The sequence below is a fragment of the Macaca thibetana genome, chromosome 20, assembly GCF_024542745.1.
Source record: "Macaca thibetana thibetana isolate TM-01 chromosome 20, ASM2454274v1, whole genome shotgun sequence".
NCBI classification, from domain to species: domain Eukaryota; kingdom Metazoa; phylum Chordata; class Mammalia; order Primates; family Cercopithecidae; genus Macaca; species Macaca thibetana.
The window spans coordinates 68036956-68055055 of NC_065597.1; the positions used below are offsets into that span (position 1 = coordinate 68036956).

The following is an 18100-nucleotide window of genomic DNA, read 5'->3' on the forward strand; positions in this document are numbered from 1 at the left end:
GGCTCACTAACTCAACAGGCCAGTATGTCTCTTGAAATCCAGAACTTTCTAAAACTTGATAAGAATGTTTTCTAAGAACTTTCAATTCCAACTTGAAGAAGCTAGGTGGTTTACAGCCCCTGGGTTGATCTTAGAATAGTTTCTCAAAGTGTTAACACTTCAGTTACCTGGGAGGCATTTAATTCCTAGGCCCCATTTTTGGAGTGACAGAAAGAAACATGAAATTCTGAGACCTATTGCCCTACCGGTTTCTGAAATTCCATACTGACACCCTCCTCTCTTGTATTAATCACATCTTGCCTTATAAGAATTTCTATAGTGATGGAAAAATAAATATTAGTTCAGACATTTCAGAATGTGTTTTATGAGTATGGAAATGACTTCAATTTGACCAACTGAAATTCCACTGCTTCCTTTTTTCTTAAAGTCCAATTCCTGAGGATATGGAAATTAATGTCTACCTTTCAACTTGGAGTCTTAAAAAAAAGTAAAAAAACTAGTAGAAAATAAAGCTGCAGACATTCACAGAAACCTAGAATTTGTGAACTCAATCTATATGGGGTCATGAATAATTATTAAGTGCTCACTCTTCATCTTTCTACTGTTCTCCATCTCATACCCTACTGATGCTCCTACCTCTTATTGGTAGTGGAGATGGTGTCTTTTCCATACTGTTCATCTCAGGTTTTATTTTTTGAATATCCTTACTACCTTAAATACTTTCTTCTGCATATAAGACTTGCTTTTCCTTTTCATTGAAGGTATACTTATCAATGAATTTTGGTGTAGTTCTTAAAGATTGTAAATTTGCCAGTGGCCTCATTGTTCTAAAAATAAAACAAAAAAACTACAGATCTCTCAGAGGCATTTGAGGCTGCCTAGAAATCATGTTTATCTCATCTGCCTACCTACGTATCCATCTATCTACTGAACTTTCTATCTATAAACATACCTATAATCTATCTATCCACCTATAATCTGCTGTTTGTTTCCCTTTCTGCAAGTTATGAGTTTGCGAAGTCTACCCATGGCAATCTCTTCATAAAAAAAAATAGAAAATAAATGATATTCTCATATTCTCCCTCATCAGGAGATCTGTGCTATCTCATGTTTGCAACTATCAATTGTGAGAAATGTAATTGATAAAGTCTCCTCTACAAGAAAACAACTGGGAATCTGTGTGCCACAAAATGAAATGCTCCGGTCATTATGGGAACATGAGTGCAGATGTCAACCTTCTTCCCAACCTTGATCCCTTCTAAACAAGGCTACCCCACTCCCACTGTAGGAAACCAAAGTCCTTTCTGAACTCGACAATGCACGTGAAAACCCAACTTCTAGTCTCCCTCTTCTCCCTCTACTCATGAAACCTGTTACTCAGCAAGTCTTTCTCCCTTCAGCAAATGGCATCTCCATCTACTTGGTTGCTCAAAATAAAATTCTTCATCAATACTTCCTTGATTCCTCTCTTACCCTCATACCCCATGTGCAATCCATTAGAAAATTCTGTTGGTTAAAACTTGAAAAGTTCTTCCCTCCTTCTCCATTGCCACCACTACAGACCAAGGCATTCCCATCTCTGCTTGGACAGGTCCAACAGCAGAAATGCCCCAATTCTCACCATCTCTTCTTCCTCCTCCTTCCCCCATGTCCATTCTGGTCATAGTGACCAAAGCAATTTTTAAAAAGAACATCAGCTTTGTCATCCTGCTACTCGGAATTCAATAGCTCCTTCCCAACTTAAGATCAGCACACATGTCTTACCTTAGTCAAAAAGCACACACTGACTATTAACCAAACTATTTGGTACCACTTTGGTACCATTTCCCTTTGTTTCCCTGTCCCCTTCTCTTCCAGCTACAGTGATACTGGCCATTTTCATCTTTATAAAACCCCCCAAGATCACCGTATATCAAAGTCTCTGTATCCACTTCTCCTTATCCTTGGAGAACTCTCCAGTTCTTCACAAAGTCGACTTGATGTTATTTAGGGCTCTGGACTCTTTTCAGAACATGCCAGTTAATGTCACTTTCCTACCTCCTCTTAGAGTTACTCTTGGATTCCATGATTCCATTCCCAGTTTTATTTTCTGCATTGGCGTTAATGCTATCTGGATTTAACTTCTTTCTTTGCTTGCTCTTAATCGTCTTTTATAACCATTCTCCCTCATCAAAATTAAGTCAAGCAGGCAAGACTGCTATCCAACATGAATCTCCAGCACCTAAAACATTGTTTGGCAAAGTAAGCATTCCATAAGTATTTACTCGGTTTTTCTGTAAATAAAGGAATATAGAGTTTTTTCCTAAGAGACTAATTTTTTTTTTTTTTGACTCTGATTATGTCTCCTTCCAATCTTCAAGGACCTGCTTCACATAGGGCTATATATTAAATAAAGAAGCCTGTTAGGGATGACTGTTGTCCCGGTTGCTTAGTTGAATTACTTTTTTGATGTACGCATTTATTGCTATACACTTTTTGATTAGCACTGCTTTTGCTGTATCCCATAGACTTTGGCGTGTCATGTTTCCATTTTAATTTATATGAGAAAATTTTAAAATTCCTTCACTGACCCAGTGGACATTCAGGAGCACACTGTTGAATTTCCAAGTATTTGTACAGTTTCCAAAGTTCCTCTTGCTATTGATTTCTAGTGCTATTCTATTATGGTCTAAGAAAATACTTGATACAGTTTAAATTTTTTTTTAATTTATTGAGACTTGTTTGGCCTGACATGTGGCTTACCCTGGAGAATGTTCCATGTGTTTATGAGAAGATGTACTCTGCAGCTGCTGGATAAGGTATTCTGTAAATGTCTGTTCTGTCCATTTGGTCTAGAATCCAGCCCTTGAAAATCACCTCCACTCAGAGCTCATGTGGGCTTATGTAAATGCATGCAAATCACATGCAAATGGTCCCACATTCCCTGTGACTCCTTCTCGTACCTGAAAGAGACCCTTGGGATAACCCTGCTGGAGATAAGAGCCTGCACTGTCAGGAAGATGAACAAAATGATCCCATTTTAAATTTCTTAGGCAGTTTGTGTATGTCCCCAGGCCTTGCAAATTCAGAGATTTTGATCAAGGACATTAAACTGAACAATGAGGCTTACAACAAAAGGAGAACAGCGGATAAGGCCCACTGGTCCCAGCCTCCCAGGGCCCCTCCAGCCCTGCAACAAGGCAATGGAGCAGAGACCAGACGTCTTGGGGTCTGGCTCTATCAGACACACAAGCAGTTTAGACCCCTCTGTGGCCGGGACTCAAGGGGCTATATCCGAATTGGCACTCCCCTCCCCAAATTTAGCTTGTCACAGGTCAAGTGTCAGCATTTCTAAAAGATGCTGGCTACGACCTATATTAACTATGTTACCTATGACTGCATTGGGTGTTAAAAGACCAAGTCTGAATGTGCACACAAAAAACATCAGCACAGGCTTTCTCTAAGGCTTTGCTGGGTTACATATCAAAGGAACGCATTCCAGAGAGCATCCTTATGTACACTATAGGAGTTACAAAAACTGCCTGTCAATGCTTCCTTAAGATATATACTAAGGATGCCAGAGACCTGGCAGCTGACACGGTACAGGAGACAACTCTCAAATACCAAACAAAAAGAAGCGAGGTGTGCGTTGGGTACAAACGTGTTTTGTTTGGGTTCACTCAGTATTCTTTAATGGCGTGTATTTATTGCCAACATTTAAATTCCATCTAAAATACGGGATTTCTATTTCTCTTGAAACATTGGTACAAATGGTAACTTTAAGCTGAGAATCCCTCATAGACAGACTTATTAGAGGTGGCCAGGGGCTACTGCATTTAACTCCCCACTTAGTCACATGTGCCACTGCTCCCCATCGTGAGCCTGATGGGGAGATCAAATGTTTGAGATCTTTTATTGTTACTTTGTAGTGGTAGTGCTGTTGATTTTTCCTTGTAGATAAATATTTTGCTTCACTTCAGTAAGGAAACAATAGCCAGTCCCAAAAGACTGAGTTTTTCAAAGACTCTCTCTTTTACCTGTTCAGCCCCTTTTAGCATCTGAAGAATTGATCCTTAAACTAGTATCTATCAGGGAATTCAACTGTCCATGACAATAAAGGAATAATATGATTTAATATTGAGACTGTGTAATCAAATACTACTGGGCTATAAATAGTAGTAAAAAAAATCTTTTAGGGCACTTTGCATGCCTAGCATTGTGTTGAGTACTTGATCTCTCGTAATTACCACAAAGAACTATGATGTAGTTCCCATCATTTGTTTGGTTCCCACTAGAGAGCTGGCACATGGAGAGTTTAAACAACTTGCCTACGATTCAACAGCCAGTGAATGGCAGAACTGATACTGGCAACGAAGTCTACCTCTCTCCGGAGTCTTGGATATGTTTGCCCCATTTTCATCCTTCCTAACATCTCTAAGAAAATGAAAAAGCCATGTCTAGCACCCATGCTTCCCCAGTATCCAGGAAATCCTTGTGAATTCAGCTCTCGATCTTGTAATGCAGATCGAACATCTGATCCCCAAAGAATACAGCAAACCCCAACTCCTCCACGTGGGTAGGTGTCCTTAGGAGAAATAGCAATAGAGAAATAGTCCAATTCCCTCTTTGGGGAACCTTTCAATAGAACATCCAGAAGCCTACAGCTCATTCTACAGCTTTTCCTTATGTCATTGTTTAAATATCCTGAGAATAGTATCCACACCCTCTATGTTACGAACCATACACCTCTCTGACAGGTATCCCATCACATTTAGAATTCAGTCTTTTTTATCATTGGAAACTTTGCAGCTGCTAAAACTTTTTCTGGATATGTGATTGAGGTAATGTATGAATGTGATGCTGGCATCGATAACTATATTTCATCACCTGGAGATGACCTGAAACTTTGATAGCTCTAGTAATTTATAATTTTGCTGAAGTACAGTTTCTATGCTTTGCAAGAATGAAATATGAAGCTAATGAGTGAACCTCACCAATGGCTTAATTTTCTCATTTCAATGTGACTTTATTGGTCCTGACTTACCCTCTTTTGTCATAACTATCCTCCTGCCTATTAAGGACTTGGGAGGGCCCTATATTTTATCAGTAATATTGTATTGCCACTTAAGGGAATTTATTTGTAGTGGAGATACTCATGAGTTGAAACTTGGGACTACTTTTCTTTGAATACCAAAGTTCTCCATAATCTCCACTACAGAAGCCACAGTCTTTATATAATTAGAATTGACATTTGTTTTATATAAATTCTACTGTGTCTATCCATCAACTCCTTAGGTGCCATACTCAGTATGTGTGACAGGAACAATTCTGAGTTCCCTTTTGCAGGTACATGGATGAGAGACCTGTATGACTGACTTAATCCTGGAAACTGAGTGCATGGCTACCTGGAATGGGACATGGGATGTGCAAGGCAACATCTGGCAGGAACACGAGGTTGCACATTTAGCAATATTTTTACTATTGTAGTGGGTTGCCACTTGAGTGCATTTCTACAAGAAAACAAAGGGAAAGTGATGCCTGATACACACACGCAGGCAGAGTCACAAGATTCTGTTACTTCATAATAAAAAGAAAATGCTAGGCCAGAAGTGTGGTGGCTCATGCCTATAATCCTAGCATTATTGGAGGCCGAGACAGGCAGATTGCTTGAGCTCAGGAGTTCGAGACTAGCCTGGGCAACATGGTGAAACTTCATCTCTACAAAAAGTAAAAAACTAGCTGGGCATTCTGGCACGTGGCTGTAATCCCAGCTACCAGGGAGGATCGCTTGAGCCTGGGAGGCAGAGGTTGCAGTGAGCCAAGATTGTGCCACTGCCCTCCAGCCTGGGTGAAAAAGTGAGACCCTGTCTCAAAAAAGAAAAAAAAAATTGCTTTATTACTTCATCTTCTCTAGCCTCAATGTTGCATCTCTAAAGTAGGGATAATCATGTCCTCTTTACAGGACTTCATTTGTGTCTAGCGCACTTAAAATGCCTCACATAATGCATACCTCATATTCCAGAAAGGCTACTTATTTATAAACGGGCTTTGAATTGTGTTTAAAAAATCCTACAGGACTAGTTTTCAGTCCCTGGGCATAAAATTGATCAATAACTCTTTTAAAATAAATATACATGCACATGGCTTATGGAATAATATTTGGCTTTTCTTGCTCTAGTTTCTCACTCGGCACAAGTGAGCAGCTAGTCATATACAGGCTCGCATGTGCCTGGGCAACTGTGCAACTTCTTAATTAAAGACTATGCCCAACCGTCAGGTTGATGTCACCATGTTTTAAATCTAGCAATCTTCAGAGTCACTGCTTTTACCCAAGTAGTAGAAAGGCTGTATGGCACACAAATCAAAGTCTGGTGTGAAGATAGTCTATACCATTTAAGGGCATGTCTTGGTTGCTAAAGCTGAGAAAAATGGTCAGCAGAATAAGCAATTCTTCTGGTCTTTCAACTTAGAGCCCTATTACATAGATGGTATATCCCTGTTTAATGATGCCCCTTTTAAAATTAAGAGCAAACTGACTGTCAAATTGGTAGTCACTGGCAAAGAAACAGGAAAAACAAAACTACCAAGTGACAGTACATTGCTAATCACAATAAAACAAAACAATGATCTAACAATCAGTATTTAGTTCTTATTGAACCCATTTATCTGTTTTGTGTAATATGTAACTACTGAAATGAATTAGTCTAATCTGTATATATTGAAAGAACTCTATATAGATTTATAAAAACCCAATTATCAGCTGTATCATGATATTATTCACATAAAAATATACAATACTGTGAATACTACAAATGAACACCTATTATGTGCATAGGCACGAATACGCAAAATAAAACTAGACAGCAATCTGTAATTGTGGCTTCCTGTGATGGGGAGGTAGGAAACCAGGGTGGCAATGGAGTTGTTTAAAATATATTTGACTTGTCTTTAACGTTGCTTTTAATTTTTTTTTTTACTTTTAAAAAGTCTATCTCCTTGTCCAATTAAAACCTTAGAAGTATAAAATTCCATATATCTCCTTTTGATGTAATAAAGTTACATTATTTTCATAAACAATCAAAGAAAAAATGTCAGTCTCACAATTTAACACAACAATTAGCATTTTGGCATGTTATCATTTATCTAAAGTTATGCTATAAACATTTATTTTAATTTTTTAATTATGAGACCCTTTATGGTCTGTATCCTGCTCATTTTAATGGGCATAATATTCTACCCTGTGTCTATACTTCAACTTAATTGCTTTAATTTTTGGTACAATTAAGTATGTGATTAACATAGTGGCAGGTTTCTCCCCCATATATCTTAAGAGACACTTATTTTGAGAAGAATTAAGGAATCAAAATGTTTGAACATTTTTTAATGACTCATATGTGAATGCTTTTTAGGAGTTTTCAGAAGTTTTATTGATAAGAACAGAAATTGCATTGTCCTGATGGGATCTGCAATACACAGCAACATTCTCAATTAGCCCAAAATAACACTGAGCAGCCCAGAGAGGAACAAATAACTCACTCACACGTTCTGATAACCCTGTGGAATTCAGACATGAGGTATCCTCCAAACCACTTCAAATGCCTAATCTTTCCGGAGAAGACTCAAAGACAGAATAAATTATGTGATTGCACCTCCAGGAATGATTACTAATCAACGAGGAGATGGTGTTGAAAAGCAAACAAACTAAACCTCCAATTCTCCCCTCAACTTACTGTAATAACCAATTAAATTCTCAAACTAATTTCCAAATAATTGCCGTATCTCAATCCCAAACAAGAGTTATTCTAGAAAGAAGGGAAAAAGGGCATACACACTTAACCTGAATACTCCATTTGCCTTTGTTGTGAAAATAATCTTATTGATGTAGGTGGTTCACTGTAGCAGCAGGTCAGTAGTAAAAACAGTGTCAATGCCCAGCAAACACAGCTTGTTGTAATGGAATCTCTGGTTAAATTACTTGAACAGTTAGAGGTAGAGAGAATTTCTTATAAAAGGCCAATCTCTACTTACCATTTGTATAAGGGTTGACGGTCTTTTTATTTGTCATTACACGTGCTGTGGCATTATTTACCTATGTACATAGAAAACTCAAATAAGCACATATTCTAGGGCCAGCTCCCAATTCAATTAGTTGCATGCATTATGACCGTGATTACTTATTAAAAAAAGAAAACTGAAAACTAAAATGCATTTTAATTTATAAAAGGCAGTAGGTGCATAACAAAATCATACATTTTTAAAATTACATGTACTTCATAACCATTTAACTTACAAATCATTTCAATAAAGCAATGTCATATCATTAAGAGTTTAATAAAGAGACAGTAAAAGCAAATTAAAAGATACTGCATAATTGAAGATTTAAAAGCATGCGTGTACTCCATGGTAACACAAACAATATTTTTTTAACATAAAATAAAATTTATATGAAGGAGCATGCAGTGGAGAAGAGAGAATAGACAAGGTACAAGGGAACATAAATGTCAAAAAAAAAGGGACAAACAAGTCTTAGCCGTGTGCAACACTTTAAGAGGAAAGAACCATCAGGAAAGCAACATCTAGCATTCAACACTTGGAACAAGAGCCTTTTACATCGCAAGAATTAACAAAATCATTCAAGCTTTAAAGTCACAGCTAACAAAAGGATAAAAGAGAGGGTGCATTGTTTAACACAATATGGAGTTAACAATCTGAGTAAGATGTGCACCGGTCATAACTCAATCCAGTCAGTGCCTCCCAGGCTAGCTTAGAACGTACACTCAATTACAGGCGTACCAATATCCAAAAAAATAGAGCATCAAGAAAACTTAATACGACAAGTCAAAAAAATTCACGTGGTATATATATGTATATAGATATATCAGCACTAAATACGTGAAACGGCAGATGGACTTCACCACTTACCATTCACCACCATCGCCAGCATGGGTTTGTATACAGTTACCATGGTTACTGAGAGTTTGGTGAGGGGCCTAAGCGTTATCGTCGAAGGGGAAAATGAAAGGCAAAATATGCAACATCTTACTCCAAAGACTAAAGCATTTGTAACTGGTATTAAAAAAAAAATTTAACAAATATGACCCTGTGGCTATGTTGCGGGAGATCCCAGTGGCACAAATAGCAGACTCTGAGTGTCAGTATTTTGGTATTTATGCTTTCAGTGAACAGGGGCCAGATACTGAACAGGAAATCCTGTTTGGTTATTCACTTTGTTATCAAAAGAATACAGAAATTCAAACTGGCTTCTTAAAAAAAAAAATCAGAGGTTTAGTAAAAACCTCTGATTTTTTTTTTTCCAAAAAACAAAACAAAACAAAACAAAAAATACAATCTTTTTTGCTTTCCCAATTTGGTTTAATTTGCAAACCACTGTGGATCCCTCTTCAACCCTGAAGTGGAAAGAAAAAGAAAAATAAACTGTTCTGTATTTTATTTGGTTTGCAACACTGTCTATTCTTTGGAACCTATTGCACCCATTAATTATAAAACATAGAAAATAACAACAACAAAAAACCCTTTCCGATTAACCTTTCTTTTGTCTCACGTTTGCCATCCACCTTTCAGTGGTAATAAGAGTAACATAATAAAGTAAAATTAAAAAAAAAGTAAGGCCAGTTTTCCTTTTTATATATAAAAATATATATATATATATAAACAATGAGGGGGAATAGGGTCACATACAAGACGCCAATGATGCATCTGGAACAACGAATGAGCGTGAAGCAGACATTTATAAAAAAGATGAAAAGGAAAATATTTTGAACATGCACCTCGATTTTACGGCCCTCTACCACGGTGCCGTGTAATTTCTCCCTCGCCCTGTCCGCATCGGCACTATTTTCGAAAGTTACGAAACCAAATCCCTGCATGCAGGAGGGAGAAGGGAAAACAACATGCAGATTATTATTTCAGTCAACGACCACTTGGTAATGTTCTCTCGCTTTAATTTCTATTTCTTGTCCTGGCTTCAGTTCTGTAACATGCAAATTAGAGAAATTATAAGAGTACTGAGATGTGCAATAATTAAGCGACAAATGTGAACAAGATATTTTTTTCTGTCACCAGTTAGCTGTAACCCCTGAAGTATTCAAAGAAGGATACCAAAAATACCTTTCTAAATGTCACTACAGAAGAAAATAAATCTAACGAAAAGAAAATGAGATCAAAATAAATTTACAGTGTCTTCACAGAGAATAAAATGAAATAACGAGGAAAAGAAAAGGGAACCACTTTTTTGACATGCAAATTAAAAATAAAATAAAATAAAACGTGTGCACGAAATTCAACAATGAATGCCAAAATCCTCTAACATTGCCTACAGAGTCATGCCGTGTGGTTTTAAGAACATCTCTTCTTCATGCAGTTTTAGGGTTATTCAAATTTGTCAATTCTACAGCCTTTACTTCTCAAAAATAAAAGTTAAAAGCCTAAAAAAGGAAAGACCTTTTTTAATAACAAATCTTAAACTCTTTGGTCTAGTAAACAAAAAAGTCACATGAAATGAATAGAAATTAACTTCAGTTGATTAATACAAACAATTCAATATTTGTGATCATACTTTCCCCACTCTTCAAATTGCATACTTGCTTTTGAATCTGACAACCTTCCATCCTACTTTATTAACCAGAAAGGGAAAGGTGTGCCCATATTGTAAAGTTCTGGCATTAGGTCAATATTTACTTTTCATATCAACGGGTAGCAAAGAAACTTTGTTAATAGAATGTAATTTGTAATAATATTCTGGCCACTTCCTCTTTTACTGATAGATAACATATATACCGTTTAATTTACCACAAGTACATTGGCTTTTAATAGTTCAACCTCAAAAATCAACCCCGCTAAACAATATTGTCAAAATCCATATTTTGTCTTCACTGACATTGTTCCTAAGTACAGAAAATATGACACATTATTTTTAAAGCCCCTAAAAATATTTGTACATCTTGTTCAGAAATATACACCAACCTTTTGAACAATTTCCACATAAATATCCCCAGCTCTTTCTGATTGTTCACTGTAAACTGGGTGAAATCAAGCAATACGTTGGGGCTCCTTTTAGCATCAAATAATCCATGTTGGCTCCAAGCTTAGTTGGGACAGTGTAATACCCAGTTTTACTAAAGAAATGTACAATAATTACAAATACATGGTAGTTACAACAAACTGGTGATAACTTCCAATCCTACATTAGATCTCTATAATGACCTCCAAATTTAAGGCTAAAGAGGTATTGGACACAGGGTGGGGAACATCACACACCAGGGCCTGTCGGGGTGGGGGGCTGGGGGAGGGAGAGCATTAGGAGAAATGCCTAATGTAAATGACTAGTTGATGCGTGCAGTAAACCAACATGGCAAATGTATACCTATGTAACCTGCACGTTGTGCACATGTACCCTGGAACTTAAAGTATAATAAAACAAAAAGGTGTTGTCCAATGGGCTGGCTAAGGGAACTTTTCAACAGTCAGAATAGACTCATCGGCCGCAGAGGACAGGGGATGTGGATGTATTCCAGTGAGGGTAGATGATTATTTGTCAGGATTCTATAGATAGCTGTACCTCAGTATCCACTACAGATTAGTTCCAAGACACCCTTGCCCCAGATTCTCAAGTCCCACAGTCACTCCGTGGAACGTGAGTATAGAAGAAAATCAGCCCTCTGTATATCGTGGAACGTGAGTATAGAACAAAATTCGCCCTCTGTATATACGGGTCACACATCCTGGGAATACTGCCTTTGGTTGGAGAAAAAAATTCACGTGTAAGTGAACCTGCACAGTTCAAACCCGTGTTCAAGGGTGAACTGTATTGAGAAAAATAACATTTCTTTAGGGGATTGAACCAAATTACCTTCCATAATCTTTCCCATGGTGAGGCTCTGTGATTAGGATAAGCCTGAATTATCTGATTCATTTAAGATTACTTGCTCCATAACAGAAGGGGTCTTGCTTAGTCTTCTACATGCAGTATGCCCATATTGGGTACATGAATACACTTGCTAACTGTATAGTTTGGAAATGATTGTTCTTCAAAGGGAAAAAAGACAGAATTGAGGGTGATTTTGCTCAATTTGACAGTTCTAACTCTTGGCTAGTAGCTATCAAACATAGCCGCACATCAGAAGGAACTTGGCAGCACATTAAACATTGAGATTCCTGAGCCTTGCTTTGGATCTACTGGATTAGAATCCCAGAGTGGAGTCCAGAAATGTGTTTGCTTAAAATGAGTGGCTCAGCAATTTGATTTCCATGACCTCTGATTTCACTGTGTGATCAAAACCATCAAAAGGTTTTGGGCCAGGCATGGTGGCTCACACCTGTAATCCAAGCACTTTGGGAGGCCAAGGCAGGAGGATCACTTGAGCCCAGGAGTTTGAGACTGGGCTGAGTAACATGGCAAAACCCCATCTCTACCAAAAAAAAAAAAAAAAAAAAAAAAAAAAAAAAAAAAAGAAAAAATCAGCTGGGTGTAATGGTGTGCCCCTGTGATCCCAGCCTGAGCCCAGGAGATTGAAGCTGCAGTGAGCTGTGATCACACCCCTGCACTCCAGCCTGGGTGACAGACCAAGACCCTGCCTCCCAAAAAAAAAAAAAAAAAAAAAAAAAAAAAAAAAAAAAAGCCCGGTGTGACAGCCTACACCTATTGTCTCAGCTACTTGGGAGGCTGAGGTGGGAAGGTTCCTTGCTTGAGCCCGGGAGGTTGGGGCTGCAGTGAACTGTGACTGTTCCCCTGTACTCCAGCCTGGGTAAGACCCTGTCTCAAAAAGAGCAGGTTTTCATTCTTTGTAATAAGTGAATTTTGTATTGCTGATTTCTATAGATTCTTGACTATAGATTTTGACTCGGTTACTTGGAGCTTACATGTAGAGGTACAGCTAAAAACCGCATGTCCCAGGCTTCTTGGGGACGTTCTCTTCCTCCCTGATGGGCTTAACTTCCTAGCAACCATAGCCATGCCACAGATTCCAAAAGGAATCAGAGAAACGAGGGCTTTGGATTTATATTCTCTCTAGGCAAGACAAGAAAATCCATAGCCCCACTGGTGTAGCTGGAGGGCGAGGTGGTGCCATTTCTGCCGATGGGAACTAGCAGTCATTATTACCACAGCACCGGGAAGAACATAGCCAGGTGAGACTGAACACTCACCCACCTGTCCAACATTATCCTCCAGAATCTTGCTCTCATGCTACATGTCTGAACCCAAGGCAAACCTACTGCCCTGAAATCAGCATCATGTGTTTAGGAGAGACAAAGGCAGAAAGAGAAATACATTTTGAATCCCAAGGAAGGGGCACGTACTAAAAAGGAAATAGCCTGATCTATTCTCAAGTTCTCACTTTTTAAGCGAAGAGAATATATTAATTCTTTTTTTATGATTATTCTCATTATATTCTGCTAAACTCCTTTCTCTCTTGTCGGCTACTTGGTATTCCTCATTTAGAGTTGAGATTTGCCTAAGTTGGGTGCAGAAAGAACTTGCTCCAGACAGTCCTCAAAATGCCAAACAGACTTTCCTACCTGTTCCATTGGACAATTCTACCTCCCATCCAGAAAAGAAGTGGCACGGCCTCCCTGGGTTAGCAGGTTATCAAAATTCTAACCTGGGGGTTGCAATGTAACGAGAAAGCCCTCACCTGGTCCACTCCATGAGCAGGGAACCTTTGCTATGAAGCACAGGTGCCAGGAAACTTTTGAGAACAGGTGCTAAGGTTGTTTTTTTCTGACCTGCCTCATGGTCGGGATTCTAACTCAAGGAAACAGCAATTTGCAGTTTTTAAAAAGATGAATATTTTTACCTCTGCCTTAAAAAGGAGAACAAAACAAGCACATTCTGAGCCTGGCTGCTGGGCATAGGGCTGAGTGTGATGTTGATGTGTAACTGCTTAAAAAATCAAGACTGCAAGAAAGGGGTACAGAGAAGGGGAGTCAGACACATCTTCCCAGTGTTTACCTTTAATGCTACTAAAGAAAAGAAATCGGTGGTCTGTGCCCTGCTGTGAACAGGTACCATCAGTAGGGTAGATAACGGCGGCCTTAAGAGGATTGCCAGACTGGCGTGACTTGCTTACTTTAAAATATTTTTGCAAATCATACATTCTGATCCTCCTGTATCCTAGTTATTGTTCTTTTTTCATCTTTTGTATTTTTAGGCAATATCTTCCTTTTTTGCATTCATGCAAATACACCATTTTATATCTTAAAGGCTTAAATAAAGCACGCTGGATGGATGAATGTACGGATTTTTCATCTTAGATGAAAAAATCCAGTCCTCTAGGTTCTGGTGCAGGGAAATCATATTTAGAAGAAGGGAGCTGTTGATGTGAGTATCTGAAGAATCATTTTCCGATGGGACTATGAGCCCTCTCATCTCACTTTTATTCCAGTGACCTTTGCACATGCAACTCCTCCTGCATGCAAGACATCCCTCTTTCCCCTCTCTGGGAAGTTCTTATGCATCGCTCTCTCTCTCAGCTTACATGTTGCTTCTCTCCAGAAGCCTTCTCACAATATCAGTCTGCCTGTTCAGACTCTCAGCGGCCGCTCACATCACCATAGAACAACACAGGCTACTGCAGTCACTCAGCTTCCTAGTCCGTCTCTCCTGCTACTCAGGAAAGCCCATGAAGACAGGAAGTATTTCTGCCTTACTCATAGTTGGCTCTCATGAAATGCAACAAACACTTACTGATATCTACTGAATCAAAGATCAAAGTGTAGATTTCTGTTTTTTCTTTGAGACAGAACTTCACTCTTCTTGCCCAGGCTGTAGTGCAATGGCTCGATCTCGGCTCACCGCAACTTCTGTCTCCTGGATTCAAGCAGTTCTCCTGCCTCAGCCTCCCGAGTAGCTGGGATTACAAGCACGTGCCACCACACTCGGCTGATTTTGTATTTTTAGCTGAGACAGTGTTTCTCCATGTTAGTCAGACTGGTCTTGAACTCCCGACCTCAGGTGATCCGCCTACCTCAGCCTCCCAAAGTGCTAGGATTATAGGCATGAGCCACCGTACCTGGCCAGATTTCTTAAGTATATACTTAGGGGGGAGTAGCTGTATCTGTCTGTAGCTCCCAAATAGAGCATATCATAGGTAAATGAGATGGTTGGGCAAATCTCCTAAAAAGGAAAAATAAATTACAGGATCATTCACCGCTGAATGCTTACAAATTCTCATTTTCTGTCTGATATCTCTTTAAAATGTGGTTTTTCTGCATTCTTGCTATTCATCCATACATTAAGTACTTGAGTTATACATTCCCAAGATAATATGCTTACTGTCTGTGCATGTATCTTGTTGGTTGGTTGGTTGTTCTGAGACAAGGTCTCACTCTGTCACCCAAGCTGGAGTGCAGTGGTGCAGTCATAACTCACTAAAGCCTTGACCTCCTGGGATCAAGCAATCCTCCTGCCTCAACCTCCCCAGTAGCTTACACTACAAGTGTGTATCACCATGCCCAGCTAATTTTTAATTATTTTGTGGAGGTGGGGTCTCACTGTTGTCCAGACTGGTCTTGAACTCCTGGCTTCAGACAACACTCCCACCTCAGCTTCCTAAAGGGCTGGAATGCGCATCCACCCCTTAAGTACGTATGTGTTTCTATGTCCGCATACATATACACACACACCCAGCACCCACAGCCTTCAGCACTGAGTGGCCTGCCTGAAGAACTGCTCTAGAGAACGAAAGGCAAGAAGGTGAGTTCCTGGCTCATAAGGGCGCACTCATTTTCTGGCTGACTGTCCAGCACCAAATGATGAAAATGAGGTCATAGCAATGGTTCAGGTTTCTGAACCATTAAAATGGAAATGCTCATCTAAATAAGGCTCTTTCCCATAAAGGATGATGTCAAGTATGAAAAATATCCCTGTGAGCTGCTGCCCCCATTTAGCAGTTCCAACTGGACTGTCTCAGTGCCATTCCAGCACTACCTAAACAGTCAGCTCCAACACCTGCAAGACAAGCTCTTTCAGAGGGCGCATACCCACTGAGAGGCTATTTTAGATGTTTCCTAAACCAAAAGAATAAAGACCAAAAAAAGACAGCTTCACAAAGTCAGGATCTGGATGCAGCAAACTTAAATGGTCTTTTTCGTGAAGCCCCTAGAGATAGACTAATCATGGGAATGACGGAAGATGTCTTAAAAATAGTATCGCCATTGTACCTTCAAAATAGCAAATGATATTCTTCTAATGTCCCAAAACAGCTCTCAGAAGGAATTAAATAGCTTTCTTCAACTGGCAAAAGTTACAAAACAAAACATAAATTAAACATATTAAAAAATCAAACACATCTTTGAAGGCAGTGCTGCTATAGACAGACTGAGAGTCAGAACAAAGTTGGTCAACATTCAGGTCATCTACAATTTTGCCAAGAATACAGAAGGCCCGAGTGAACAGGATTAGGCTGGGCACATTTTTCTCTCAATGCACTTTGCTTTGCAGTTATAGAGATAGTCCCCATAATAATCTTCATACCAGAAGCAGGAAGATAGTTAAGTTCGAGAATGATTGTAAAATATCTGAAGCTATGGAAAAATGACAAGGTCCCTGAAGGAGCAGAATCACAAAGTGTAATGGATTCTGTTTTGCTTTTGTTTTCACTCATCTGACAGATTACAACATCACTTTGGCCGTGGAGGAGAAAATACTGCGGTTTTCTTTCCTTGATGCGATCAGCCTCATCCTAGCTAATTAGTACTAAATCAACTTAGGAGGGAAGAAAACTGTCCAAAAAAAAAAAAAAAAAAAAAAAAAATTCCAAGGTTTGCTTTATGGGGGCAAAGGTGGTTATATATACCCAAAAGAACTGGCACTGTGGCCTGTGACACTTCAAATAAAGCCAGTACCACTTAGTGACCCTCCATGATGTTGACTTGCCCCAAATTGCCAGTGTAAGGAGAGTCAATGGGCTGAAACCAGTATCTCCCAACATTTGCATTCATAGTCTGAGGATGCAAGGAGAAGGGAACTTAAAATTCCTAACAGCCTGGGGAGTGGCAGCTAGAAGACCTGGCAGAGCTATTGAAAGCATTCACTTTCTGGTTACCAAGATCCACATCTTTTTTGTTCTCCATGATTTCTCCCTGTTAACCCCTTGTGTCTGCTGATAGGTCTCATGTGTTGTTTTCCTCAATTGGGGATTTTCATGGGGTTCCTGAGTGCTCTGTGGGTGCAGGTGGTAAGAGGACACTTGAAGAACAGCAGCAACAACCAAAGCCCAACACTATTAAGCACCACTGCCTGTTACACTCACAGGGAAGGCTTGTCATGGGTCTATTTTAAGGACAGACCTGGAAGTGTGGTTAAAACACAGGTTGCTGAGCACTAACTTGAGAGTTTCAAATTCAACAGGTCAAGGCTGGAGCCTGAGAACTTGCATTTCTAATCAGTTCCTAGGTGATGCTGATGTTCATGGTCTGGAACCACCCTTGGTTAACCACTGATAGAGAGGAGGCTTTAGAAGTGTTTGTGTTGTTTTCTTCTCCCAACATATTTCTTTTGTTTGTTTGTTTGTTTTTGAGACAGGGTCTCGCTGTCACCCAGGTTGGGGTGCAGTGGTGCAATCTCGGCTCACTGCAACCACCACCTCATGGGTGCAAGCCTCCCAAGTAGCTGGGACTGCAGGTGCTGCCACCACACCCAGCTAATTTTTGTGTTTTTAGTAGAGATGAGGTTTCACCATGTTACCCAGGCTGGTCTTGAGCACCTGACCTCAGGTGATCTACCCACCTCAGCCTCCCAAAGCACTGGAATTACAGGCATAAGCCATTGCACCCAGCCCGTATTTCTGTTTTGAAACAGAATCTCTCCTGATCCCAAACCTCCCCATAGAGCCCCTGACTTTGATTAGAGCTTGGGAATCCATTTAAAAATTGGTTTCCTCGAAAAAACAAACTCAAAGCAATGGCAAATCGCAAAAGGTGGATTGGTAAACATAGTAATGAATAAAATTACATTCAAAAGGTTGGTGTATATGAGATTTTTCTCCCCTACAACCCAGGAAAATAACTGCACTTTATTAATACAGAATAATCACATATTTACCTGCTCATGAGACTATCAACTCACTTTTTAATATAAAGAACATAATTATCACTGAAAAAC

The 18100-nt window shown here is 39.3% G+C and overlaps 1 protein-coding gene across 15 annotated transcripts in view; it reads right to left on the bottom strand.

The window, feature by feature from the left end:
• The window catches only part of RBFOX1 (RNA binding fox-1 homolog 1), a 2487135-nt gene that overhangs the window by 105736 nt on the left and 2363299 nt on the right, over positions 1-18100 (bottom strand). For all 15 annotated transcript variants that reach the window (XM_050774301.1, XM_050774299.1, XM_050774300.1 and 12 more), the window contains 2 exons: positions 9768-9860; positions 8008-8068 (listed from right to left, as the gene is read on the bottom strand). In XM_050774301.1, the coding sequence (XP_050630258.1) occupies positions 8008-8068; positions 9768-9860 (154 nt within the window). The remainder of the gene's footprint in view (positions 1-8007; positions 8069-9767; positions 9861-18100) is intronic.